We start from the raw sequence: 13,172 nt of genomic DNA, 5'->3' as shown, positions 1-13,172 counted from the left end.
TGTAATCTCCATGGGACAAGACATTTTCTCATTTTGTAGTAAAAAAAATGCCTTGTATTTGTCCTTTTCCAGTGAGGTACTACAATTTTAAAGTTCCTTCATTAAAAAGAGTAATTCAATCATTCTTAACATCTTAAAGGTTTCAACTGAATATATTCAGCACTCCTTTCCTGCATCTGCACTCATTTGATCCCTCCCCTTGTTGAAAAATATTCTTTTACCATATATTTACCAATCTATATTAATGAAATAGAATCAAATATTATATATTTCTATTATTCTGGAATTATGATAAAAATGTGCAGAGCCTATGAGAGAATGACATGTCACCACATAAGGTGGAAGTTATATGTACCTACATGTACATGTATTATAAATTTCAGGTTATTTAACCCCCCCAAAAAAAAAAAAAAAAAAAAAAAACAATGGAATGAATACGACTCAACAACTTGCACAAAAAAGGGCTGTTGAAACCAAAGAAAAAACTATTTCAAGATGAAAAACATATCAAGATTGTCAGGAGAGGCTGCATATATGTATTACACTTGGGTGAAATTTTCTCTTTTTTTTATTGAACTTCACCATAAAACACACACAGACCAGCAAAATATAGTCAACTACTTCAGCAACGGAATCTTGAGGCAAGACATATACACATCGCTACCAACATATAAACAAAACAAAAAATCACTTCATCCCAATATAGATTCTCTAAAACTGTATAAAAAAAGACAAAAATACAAGGTTTAGTGATCACAATACATAATATGATCAGGAATTACAAAGTTTGGTTCATTTTCATGGCAAAGTTACATCATAAAACAGCTGCGAGTAAATCATCTTTTTTTTTTGGTGGATTCGATCATCTTTATATAGGAACTATTCTTGAAGCATCTTTGATCTCTCTCTTAATGCTGATAGTATTTTATTGCGAGGTTGAGTTGTACTTTAGAGAGAGACACCCATACCTGGGTCACGTGACAAAGAGCTTAGCGATTGATCATACGATTGGTTTTTACGATGGAGTAAACGACGTGGTCAATGCAATCAATCCTAAGAATTTGCCCTACAATCAATCGCTGGGCTTTGTGTTACGTGGCTCTGGTAAGGCTGCCATTTTATGTACAGAATTTGATTAGAGTTGAATCATTATGAAAAACTATGGCACGTAATTCTGGGGCCGGTCACACAAAGAGTTGCGATTGATCCGAGCTACCACAACTCTGGACGTCGCGACGTCAACGTCTAAACTGCAATTTTGTTCAAGATGTTTCCTAGATATGATGTATATATTCATACATTCATCGTTCTCTTGAAGATTCGGTGTGATTCTCTCTGGTTACTACGGAGATTTTGCAAATTTCTTGTAGAAAATAATTATGGTGTGGATGGATTTCAACACAGTCGAGATTGATTGGATCAATAGTAACTCTTTGCAAGACGGAGACCCTGATGGCACAGTAGTAGTATGAATATTCATACCCTTCTCTATCAACAGAGGATGATTGATGTAAACATTTTTTTTAAATACTTCCCTTCAACACTCCTCTTCACATCATGTCTCCATATCTAGATCTCACTCTTCTTTCTTTTCCTTCTATCTATTCTATCGGTTCTTCTGAGAGGACCTGAAGCCGTTGGTCCTCGGGTTGCTCGCTTACAAGCATCCATGCTCTCTTACCAATCAGGTAAAAAATCAACACCATTATTGATCTCTCTATCCCCTAGTATTCTTAATCACTTCCCCCTAGCTACTGCAGGTCATCCCAGTCAAAGCAAGAAATTTACCCACATTGTGCTGCACCCAACCCAGGTGAGGTGAATGGGTACCCGGTGGGTGTTTCATAAAGCTGTTCGTAAGTTAAAAGCGACTTTAAGAACAACTGTAATCCATTCTTACATGCTAAATAATCACCAAGATATATTGTTGAACATCATTTACCACAAGAAAGGATCACCAGATGTCTTAAAGTCGCTCTTAACTTACGAACAGATTTATGAAACGGGCCCCCGGTAGGACTACTTCCTTGAATGCACCGATCATTGGAAGGCAGCCTAAAGCTAAAGCTATCGATCTCTCAAAACCTCTGTCTCTCATGACATCTCTCTCACTTGACCCCCTCTTTCCCTCTCTCTTTCTATCTTTTTCTACCATCATTCTTTCTTCTTCTTTCACAAAAGACCACAAGCTTCAGTCTCTGTGCATTCCGCTGAAATCCAAGTCCAGATCCACGGACTTCCACAGAGGGAGAAGATCGTAACGTCAGTTTTTTTTTAATGATTCCCAAATCCCTAGAATAGATCAAAATTTCTGTCTACACTCCTTAATGAATGCTGTATTATTCATCTAGTCCTACTTCCTTTTCTCAGCTACCTCTCTCAAATCGAATAACCAATCTATCCCTACCTTAAAAATAACGTAAGTGTCGACAGGAAGAATTCAATTTCACACTGTTACCCTTCCCCCCCTTGAATTCATTTTTTTCCAGAAAAATCATCAGAATTTTTCTTAAAAAGATGATGTACATTACTACTAGGCAAGATGTCAGCTATCAAGCTCAACACAAATTCAGCAAACACTGTACTTTTCTAGAACCTCTTTATACCCTTGATCAATCCGAGTAGTCACTGCAACGGGACTGGATCCCCCACACCCAGTGACCCAATAGGCATTCTTTTCGCACCCCATTGACTCCCGAGTCCTGTAATTCCCATAGGTTTTGTACAGGTCCATCTGGTTCCAGTTATCAATGGTTTAACCTGCTGACAACTAAATTCTGGGACTATTACAGACTTTGTACGGGGATTACGTGGTTCCAGTAGTTCATAAGTTAACCTGTTGAATACTGAGTTCTGCGATTCCCAAAGGCGTTGCGCAAGAACACCCACTTTCAGTCAGCAATGGATTACTCTTGCCCTTTTTTTATCTGGGATCATTCAGAGAGCAATATCATTATTTGGTGTACGTCAGGGTTGTCACCTGGGACCTTTTTGTGTTGGAAACTTTGTTGCTTGTTGCGGGGGTTCTGGGGGAGAAAATATAGGTGGCTTTCAGGATTTACACATTAAAATGTTCATAAAGTTAACTGTCGGTGGGAATATTAGTGCCGGTCAGAAGGATGTGATATTTTATTCAGTGCCGTCCGGAAATTTCGCGCCGGTGACTGTAGTAACAACACTGGTGTACATAAACATGGAGAGTGTATTGTATAGTGTTACAGTATCTGCATTTTCAGGCTAAGCTTTCCAATATCTCCTTTTGATATCGCTTGCCAACATATAGTGTTGGTACAGAAAGAGATGATATACATGATCTTACATGTACATATAAGTAAATATTTAAATGTAAGGCAGAAATACATGTACAGTACATAAGTATTATTTGATACGGATATCACTTGTTGTTATTGTGATGAAGATATTGGAGACCATCTGCTTTATTCCCCATGAAATATGTTCGTTATAGCGTATAATTTCATACTCATGCATTATATTTCATACTTTTCATGTATGCTGAATATTACTTGTAAGGGGGCTGTGCTACTTATTGATGTAGTCCACACGGTGCCATCAAATTGCATGGCCTGTAAATTTAGTCTTAACCTCTTCGAGCAAACACATGAACGGCAAACATCAAAAGGCAGTGAATACATGTGAAAGGTTCATACCAGTCATCAGAGCAAGAGCATATTTTGCGGTGGCGCTGTTTCGCTTCCAGGCAGGGAAGGATTGCCAGAGAACTGATGTTTCTGGAGGTGCTTCTGCAGGGCACTGTTCACGATGAACGACTTTCCACACACGGGGCACTGGTGGGGTCGGAACTCGGTGTGGATGCGTTCGTGCATGTTCCTGGCGCTGCACTGGGAAAAGCGCTTGCTGCAAAAGCGGCAGGGGTAAGGCTGCTCGCCGATGTGCGTGCGGACGTGGATCTGCAGGTAGCGACTCTGCGTGAACGTCCTCCCGCATATGTTGCAAATGAATGGTCTGATACCATGCACTTTCTCATGATGCGCAAGTGCAGCAGTGTCATCGAAGCGCATGCTGCAGAACCTACAGGTGTACATTGGGCGCAAGGCAGAGTTGGGATGGTCCGGGAGATTCTGATTATTGTAATTTGGAATGGTATCATATGGAACATTCGGACTAGGCAATGGCATCTGATCTACAGGGGACAGAGGGCTGAGTTTATAGTCCCCATTCCTTACATGTATCCTCTCGTGAACATTACGAGAGCTTCCTTGGGTAAAGCGCTTGGTACAGTACCGGCACTGATATGGTTTCTCGCCCGTGTGTGTTCTTTCGTGAATCTGCAGATATCGGCCTTTGCTAAAAGCCTTCCCACAAAAGCCACAAACATGATCTCTTGGCCGCATGTGCGTCTGTTCATGACTAACAAGCAAGGCAGCATCAGTGAAGGTTTTATTGCAATAACGACAGCTCTGGATAGCTGGACGCACTGGAAGATTTGGCATAGTGGAATTTTCACTATTTGTTTCTGAAGCCTTCTCGCCTTCCTTCTCTCCGTTGGCTCCGTCTGCAACTTCTTTCTCACCACCTTCTTGTGCTTCATTGCAATTTTGTTCTGCTTCTTTTGCTGCTTTGATTCTTTCATGAATTCTCTCATGAGCATTCCTGGAACTGGTTTGACTAAAGGTCTTCCCGCAGTACTTACAGGAGTAAGGCTTCTCCCCGGTATGGATTCGAACGTGAATCTCAAGGTAGCTCCTGTGCGTGAAACGCTTGCTGCATATGTCGCAGGAAAATGGCCGCAGCACATGAGACTGCTGGTGTTGATGAAGTTCTGAAGAAGACGCAAAGACCTCCGGACACTGCCTACATGGGAAAACCTGCTGATGCGGCACTGGGGCAGGATGTATCGGCCGCTGCAAGAGCATAGGCGGGACACCATTTACAGGAGCCATGCCACTGCATTCGTGCCGCAGCAGGTCTCGACTTCTTTTGAAGCTCAGACCACACTTCTTGCAGTCATACATCCCCCAGTTTCCATGCTTCTGTTCATGGACATTGCGCGATGTCATCTGGTTGAATCGCTTCCCGCAAACTCTGCACGGGTAGGGCTTCTCACCCGTATGCAAGCGTTCATGAACACGCAAGTATGCCTTCTGATTGAACCCTCTTCCACAAACACCGCAGACGTAGGGTTTCAGAGAGCTGTGCGTAAGCTCATGCTGCATCAACTGACTGGCAAAGAGGAAGCATTTGCCACAGAACCTACACTGGAATGGCTTGGAGTCACTGTGGATGCGCTTGTGAGTCCGGAGATGACTCCCATCTCTGAACCTCATCCCACATGTTGGCACATCGCACATGAACGGTTTGACCCTGGTGTGGGTCCGTTCATGCGTGTTCCGTGCACTCCCCTGCGTGAAGGACTTGTCACAGAAGCGACAGCTGTAGGGTTTCTCTCCCGTGTGGATGCGTACATGGGTTCGCAGGTACTCCTTGTGGCTGAAGCGTTTGCCGCAGAACGTGCAGACGAACGGCTTGTTAGCATCCAAGTGTGATTGGTTGTCCCCGTTCTCAGCAACCCTTGACCCCTGCATACAGGCATGGCCAAGAAGATCTTCCTTCGTTGGAAACAGATCACCGCATAACTCACACCTCTGACCGTCGACAACACTATGTGTTATCATGTGAGCATTGTAGACCAACTCGAGAGCGAACTGCTGCCCACAAACGCCACACACATACCCTTTCCCCGCTTCCGCTGCATCTTCTGCACCACCTGCACCATCTCCTCTCTCAACCTCTACACCCCTATTCCCTTCATTTGCTTCAAAATCCCTATACCTTTGCATACCAAGATCCATCATGGGTTCACCGTTACTCGTGGCGTAACCACCCACACTCTCACTCTCTCCATCTGACCTCTGACCCCTTTGGTCATAAAACTCTGACCCCTGACCTGCATCCTCATAACCTTGAGAGCTCTCGCTCATATGCGCCGGCTCACTGGAGTCTTCTCCTCCATTCTCATACGTGTCACCTCCCATCCCTGAACTCTGACCTGCGAGTTCTCCACTCTGATCCCCTAACTCTGAATCCTGATCCCTCTCCTCCGAACCCTGACCTCCCAACTCCAACCTTTGACCTGTAAAGGCCTCACTGTTGGCTGTTAGTTGATTGTACACCTCTGCTTCGGCAACCATAGCTGCAAGGGTCTGTCTGTCGATGCTCTTGACCACGTGATGACTGGTTGAAGAACCTCTGATAACTTTGTTGTGGGAGTAACGGAGATGGCGGGCAAGATAGATCGCGATGGTGAACAGTCGACCGCAGAACTCACACTTGTACGTTCCAGATTCTGAAAATCAAGTTTGTTGATAGGTGAGATTGGAGGTTGGCATGGTAAAGAAAAAGTGGATAAAGGATTACACTATGTCAAACCTTTGTTAGAGAGCCTAACTCTTTTTGTCAACCCTGTAGTGGGGTGTTTAATCCCAGCAAAGGAGAAGATTTGTTTTAGGAATCAAAGGTCTCATTCCCAAACACATTCATCACTATAACCCCCTGTTACCCATGCATGTTATCATGAATTATCCAATGGGTATTCTTTTGCGTATTAAAGTGTTCCTATAAATTGAACATGATTTCCAGCTAGAAAATCCCTAGTTACTGGTTTTAAATCATATTGTTCAAAATAATATTTGGCCTATACTCTATTGCCTTAACAAAATTTCAGTTTGTGGCAAATATATATAACAATACGTGTAACTCTTGAATCTGACTTGAGTTTAATAAGGATAGCCAGCCAATCAAATTCCCCGATCCCTTCCCAAAGCAATAAAATCAATCTTGAATCTGACATACATGAATCTGACATACGGCTGGCTTACCAATTAAATAACCAAATCCTTTCCCACAGCTGCAGAGATGCTCTTGAATCTGACTTACTTGCATTAGGCTCAAGGCTAGCGAAGCCAATCAAATACCCCCATTCCTTCAAAAAATTAATTGAATCATAACTAAAGCTGGCCAATGAAAGTTACCCCATCCCTTCCTTTAAGCAAAAATACACTCTTGAATCTGACATGAGATTGGCCGGCAATTCAAACACCCCCTTCCATGTACCTTCCCAAAGTTGCAAAGAAACACATCAATCCAACTTACTTGAGTCATACATAAGGCTGGTCAGTTCCGAGACCACGTCCAGCTTTTTGGCGAATTCCTCACCGTAGTAGACCAGTAGTTCCGTTCCAGGCTCGATGGGCTTGCAGGTGTGGTAGTAGATCTCTCCAAGGTGCTGGAAGGCCACCAGGTTCTGTTCCGCCAAGTTACGGGCGCAGTTGACAAAGCGAAGCCAGTTTCCTTTCCTCTCGTCCTTGCCATCGATGCAGTGAATCACCTTGCCCTGGACGCATATCTGAAAGTTCACAAAAGCAACATGATAGTTAAGTGGAGTTTCGCGATTTGTGGGTTTTGCAATTGCTATATTCAGAGAGTATAAACCAGTGGGCCGCACTCTGGCATCGAAATCAGACTATGGTCAGGGGTTGAAGTTCACCTATGTTCTGATGATCCATTCAGAAGGAATATGTAAATGATGACATCAACATACACATATTCCATCATCACTTTGCATGAGTAACACTTGTACCTGGCACTACATGTACACACGTACCTAGCGGCATCGAAATCAGACTATGGAATGGGGTGGAAATTCCCCTTTGTCCTTATGAACCAATCAAAAGAAATATGCAAATGAGGTCATTAACATGCACATATACCATCATCACTTTGCATGGGTAACACTTGTACCTGACCACACCCACAAGCCGAGCGTCATCGAAATCGGAGTTTGCTTTCTTGGGTGGCCAGATTCACCATCAGGGGGGGCGAAATGGTAGACGAGACACATCTATCCATCCAATCTAATGCAAAGTGCCACCTAGCATGCTGGGGGGCTCACAACAACAACAAACATGCAATATCTACAAAGTGATTTACAACCTTTAAAGCACTACATGCTATATTCTTGGCTGGAAGAGCTGTGGTGTAGTGGTTCTGACTCTCGCCTTGTAAGCAGAGGGTCGTGTGTTCGAATCCCATCGCGGCCTAGCGTCCTTTGGCAAGGCGTTAATCCACACTTTGCCACTCTCTACCCAGGTGCTAAATGGATACCCGGTAGGATGCGAAAGATATTGTATGTTTGAATTTTACAAGTGCCATAATGTGGCTGCGACGAATGCAAGGAATGCTCCCCAGGGAGTGGAAATTGTGCACTTTTCGTGCTTGATTGAAATGAATCCAATGACCGGGGTAATAATATGCTGTAACGCGCTTTGGGCCATTCTGGGAAAAGCGCTTTATAAAAATTGGCTACTATTATTATTATTATTGGCTTTAGCATGGCTATCATGATAAGGTTTGGAAGTCAGTTTTAACTCTTAACGTTCCATGAACACATATCTTTGCATCCACTGGTCTGCCACGAACACATTTTCGTGCAATGGTCATACAGCTATTGTTATGCCTATTGAATTTTGAGGAGTGCAGTAATGTATACGAGTGATTCTATTGTTCAGTTCAGCTTATGGTCAAGAGGTTTAACATTATTGTCTCCCTTTTTTTATAATGAAACAATTAAATATAGACTCCTTGAAAAAAAAATGGCACTTGCTGATTACAGTGAATGGCACATTAAGAGTTAACATTCATCTCATCAGTAATTAGTTTATCGATCAGATTATGCTCAAGCATACAAGGAATTCCTTCCTATGGGGTACCCATTTACTACACCTGGGTAGAGAGTGGCAAATGTAGATAAATGCCTTGTGAGAGGACAAGGGTAAGCACTGCAGAGGGATTTAGAACCCAGGGGTGGTATCCTGGAACACTGTCATAACTTTTGTCATTTCTCTCCGAGATGTGACACCGCTATGATTGTCACAAATCGGTATTCTGAACATTGTCTTTTCCTTGTCATATCTCTCAAAGTTCCCGCCCATCTTTTCGGAAGCAAACCAATCAAAATCATCGTTAGATCCCAGTGGGAGCCCTTCTAGCCAATAGAAAGGCCCTGCGACAGGTAGGGCATATCCCAATACAGTTGTGGGCATCGCGCAATATGCGAATATTGATGCGCTTAATTACAAAGAGAGACAGGGAGCTGTGAAGGAATTTAGAGGAGAATTAGAAAAAGAAGGAAAACAGAGCAAAAAACGAGAAATTAATAGGTAGGGCCTAACTAATTGTAGCATGACAAAATAATTTTGAAAATTGTCATGGATGAGTGAAACTTATACCACAATCTAATCTAAATAATATCATTATATGCTTGACGTTCAGTCGGCAGGGTATCGAGATATTTGGTACTAACAAATTTATGACTGCTACCCCAGTCATAACTTATGTCATATCTTTTGCTTGTATAAAAGGATTAGGCGCATTTAAAGCCATGTATTTTTGGTGCGCGTTAAAAGAGAAGAGACAAAACTTATGACAATTTTTGTGACAAAAGTTATGACATCCACCAGAATACCGATTATGTCATATCTCTGAGATAAGATAAAATATGGAGAAAAGACAATGTTCAGAATACCGCCCCTGGACTTTGTGGTTCAAAGTATCTCTTCTTCTTCTCTAAGCAATATCTTTTATCTCTCATTAAAAAAAAAATTAACAAAATCTGACTTATAAAAGTTATTTTCTAGAATTTTATGAGAAAAAAAATATTTCAGAAAATCATTAAGAAAGGTAGCTAGCTGTCTTTGGGAAAAAATACCACTTTTCTAAAGTAAAAATTGCAAAAAAGGGATCATAGCTATCGGTCATTTGGCTAACAATATTTTCTCTCTCTCTCTCAATATGTAAAAGGAACTACACATACCTTTCAGAACCAAACTCATTAAATATAAAAATGTACATGATATCAATTTGTAAGCTTGATTAAAGTGATCAAAAAGAAGCATTGATATCTTTAAGAAATGTGTTTCTCGGCCCACACTCCCTTTTTTTTATGATAATTTCAACACAATTCAATATCTCAGGCATGTAACCATACAAATGATCTTTCATCTATTTTTTCCAAAACTGCAGCTCTCTTTAATCCTCATCTCTCATCCATTCCCCCTATCAATATTCCTAAGTAAGAAAGCCATCCCCTAAAAATGTTCATATGAGTATTAGTCCCAGTACCCCCGCCCCCCAAAAAAATCATTTCAACCGAAAGAGGGTTACCAATTTTGGGGGGAGGAAAAGGGACTAAGCGGGAGATCCTGAAAAATCATCGAATTAGGTCACTTGCCTTTTTTCAAAAAATATTTTTAATCAGGGGTAATTTACAAATTCTCCCAAAATAAACCTAAAATCATGGCAGAAATTTTGATAGCTGTCTTTCAAAATACCTGTGGTAAAACCTTAGATTTGGCTGGATTCCATAAAAAAAAACCTGTGAGAGTGGGTCAAATTCCTAATCAATTTCCTTCCCTAAAGGAGGAGGGGGTATCTCTAAGAATCTTGAACAAGCATGCTATTTTTTATATAAGATTTAATAGACCTACCTCCCAAGCATATCCGCTCCAGTAGCCGGCATCGTTGCTAACGATCTCCCCTGCGTAGGGACCAAACCGCACCCCTTTGGGTATGTGTTTCTCGGCCCACACCCCTTCCCCGCACCCCTCCACTCCGGAGCGTGAGATAGAGAGGAAGTCCGGGAGGGTTAATCTGGCCCGGTTCTCACACTCCGCGGGTACGGGTTTGTCTTCGATGATGGTGAAGGGGTGCAGCGGGCACTCCCCTTCGTAACGTTCCTTGCATTCCTCACAGTCTGGAGGAAAAAAAAAAGACAAATTCAAAATGGAGAATATGGATATATAGACATGTATTTTTTTAGAAATGGAGAAATGGAGACTGGATCCCAACATTTCTGAATATATAAGGATGATTTCCCTCAAAGATAGGAATAAAGCGCATTCCTCAATAAGAGGGTGTGGTAATCATTTTTATAAGAAAAACAATAATAGCTCAATCTTGAAACAAGCCTGGAAGAGTTAAGATTCAGATTCTCTCCTTGAAATTCTGAACTGTTTGGCATCTTGTGTATCTTTTTGAAAGAGGCATTAGCTGAAACAGCAATTCTTCTAAAATGCCAAAATAAACTCTTGAAAATATACATGTAAAACAAGACTAGAAATAAAACTACACTGTAAAGTGCATAAATATGGTTAAGGGCAAGTCCAAGAAAAGGTCACCCTGGAAGGCAAAATTTAATCTTTAATTTAAGAAGTTATCTTTGGTGGGGTAAGAAAGCCCAAATGTGGAATTTTAAAATTTCATTAAGAAAAATTTCATAATATGCATATTTATGCTAATTTGGGGCACCTAATTTGCATAATCAGTAAAATGGGCGTTACGTATGGGACAATTATAAAAACTCATAGAAAATGAAAACAAAACTTCTGAGATTCAGTCATAAGTGGGACATGGACCCCCTTACATCTTATTACTTTTGGCAGAAAAAAGTGGTGTCATCTAATTAATTATGCAAATTAGGTCTTGTCCAAGGATGGAATGTCCCATACGTAACATTTTGAGGATGTTTTTTTAAGTTATTTCTCATAATACAATACTTGTATTGTTGCATCTCTGGGAAGTTCTAATTTATTAAGTATGAAAATGTTATACCACAAAAAGTTTCAAAAATGGAGTTTACTTTTTAATTAAAAGTTAATTAAAAAATTGTTATGTATGGGACAACATGTTACGTATGGGACATTTACACACAATGTCAATGGGGAGATTTGTGTACAAAGTGAATGGAGAAAAACAAATTTGAAGAGTGCTCTAAAAACTTAATATTTACCTTTTCTTTAGTTTTTAAACACTGATTTGTTATGAATACTGATTAATGAATACAAATGAAGCCCCAAAAAATGTGAAAATGGAAAAATATGAAAAAATATAAACAATAGAAATACATAAGAAATTCATAAAACCATGAAAAACAAGGAGTAAAAAGGTTGAAATGGCTAATTTCCCCTTCAGTGATATCAAATATGTCTCAGTAGAACATTTAAAAAGAAAGAAACTCTTTTGTTATTTCCATATTTTAAATTATTTCAATTTTTGAATTATGGGGAAAATTGTGTACGTTCTCTATGGGGACAAAATGTCCCATACGTAACTGTCCCATACGTAACATGTCATTAATTTGTTTAATTAGAGTCTGTAATTAGAGGGAATTGGCTTATGACATGAAACTTGCCATAAATGTACTATAGTATTGAGACTTCTATCACACTAAGTTTCAAGTTGTCAAGTGAAATACTTTCAGAGAATTCTCAACTTGAAACTAATGTATTAAAAATTGTCTTTTCTCTGCGTCCCATACGTAACGGCGCATCTTTTCGCTCTAAAAGGTCAAGATCAAGGTCATATGTCACAATTTTTTGCATAATTATTCTTCTCCTAGATGTCTACCATCATGAGGGTATTCAATCTAATCAACGTCATTTATCACTATTTTTCAGGTCATTAAAGCCTCTGAAATGTCCCATACGTAACGCGCGCGAATTCTTGGACTTGCCCTTAAGTCTTTCAGATTCATATTTACAACATAAGAGTCCAAAAAACTTTTTCACAACTTTTTCACAACAAAAAAGTAACTGATCATCATAAAGAAAGAATAAAAATAAATTATTCCATATACTATAACAGTGGAATAATCTTTGATTCTTTCTTCCACAAATACACAGAGCAGTAAGAAACAAAAGAGATTATTGAAGCAATTTTAAGTGATTAAAATGAAAAAGAAACCAACAAAATCTGAGAATTCAACAGTAAAAGTAATGCTTATACCCTCCGATAAAAATAAAAGCAAGACAAAAAAAGGAAAACAAAGCACAAGATAATTGTGTGAAATAAACTTGTGAAGTCTTCTTAATAGTTAAAAATTTGCAACAAAGAAAGGAAAAAGCCAGTAAGAAAAAAATACACGCAAGCAGCACAAATAAAAAGAAGAAAGTGATCATTAATCTGAAGGTTCAATTATTTTGAAGTACCAAAAAGTCTTTGAATAGAATATTTCAAAGTTTCTTCAAGGAAAAATATCATGAAAAAAGTTCATTTCTGAGCAACATGGAGATCAAAATTTCAGATGATGCACAGATTACAGTAAATGCATCCCTAAATTGCATTTTCTTTTATAAAAT

The 13,172-nt window shown here is 40.0% G+C and overlaps 1 protein-coding gene across 1 annotated transcript in view; it reads right to left on the bottom strand.

Annotated features, from left to right (window-relative positions):
* Positions 1-2,018: 2,018 nt before the first annotated feature.
* LOC121420074 (histone-lysine N-methyltransferase PRDM9-like) overlaps positions 2,019-13,172 on the bottom strand; it is a 38,736-nt gene continuing 27,582 nt past the window's right edge. The window contains exons 5-7 of the mRNA XM_041614601.1: positions 10,524-10,789; positions 7,132-7,384; positions 2,019-6,325 (exon numbers count right to left, since the gene is read on the bottom strand). Coding sequence (XP_041470535.1) covers positions 3,675-6,325; positions 7,132-7,384; positions 10,524-10,789 — 3,170 coding nt within the window. The 3' untranslated portion in view covers positions 2,019-3,674. The remainder of the gene's footprint in view (positions 6,326-7,131; positions 7,385-10,523; positions 10,790-13,172) is intronic.

This window comes from Lytechinus variegatus, chromosome 8 (genome assembly GCF_018143015.1).
Source record: "Lytechinus variegatus isolate NC3 chromosome 8, Lvar_3.0, whole genome shotgun sequence".
NCBI classification, from domain to species: Eukaryota; Metazoa; Echinodermata; class Echinoidea; order Temnopleuroida; family Toxopneustidae; genus Lytechinus; species Lytechinus variegatus.
Note: the sequence above shows the minus strand (reverse complement) of the source record. Positions and strands in the feature narration are given on the sequence as shown.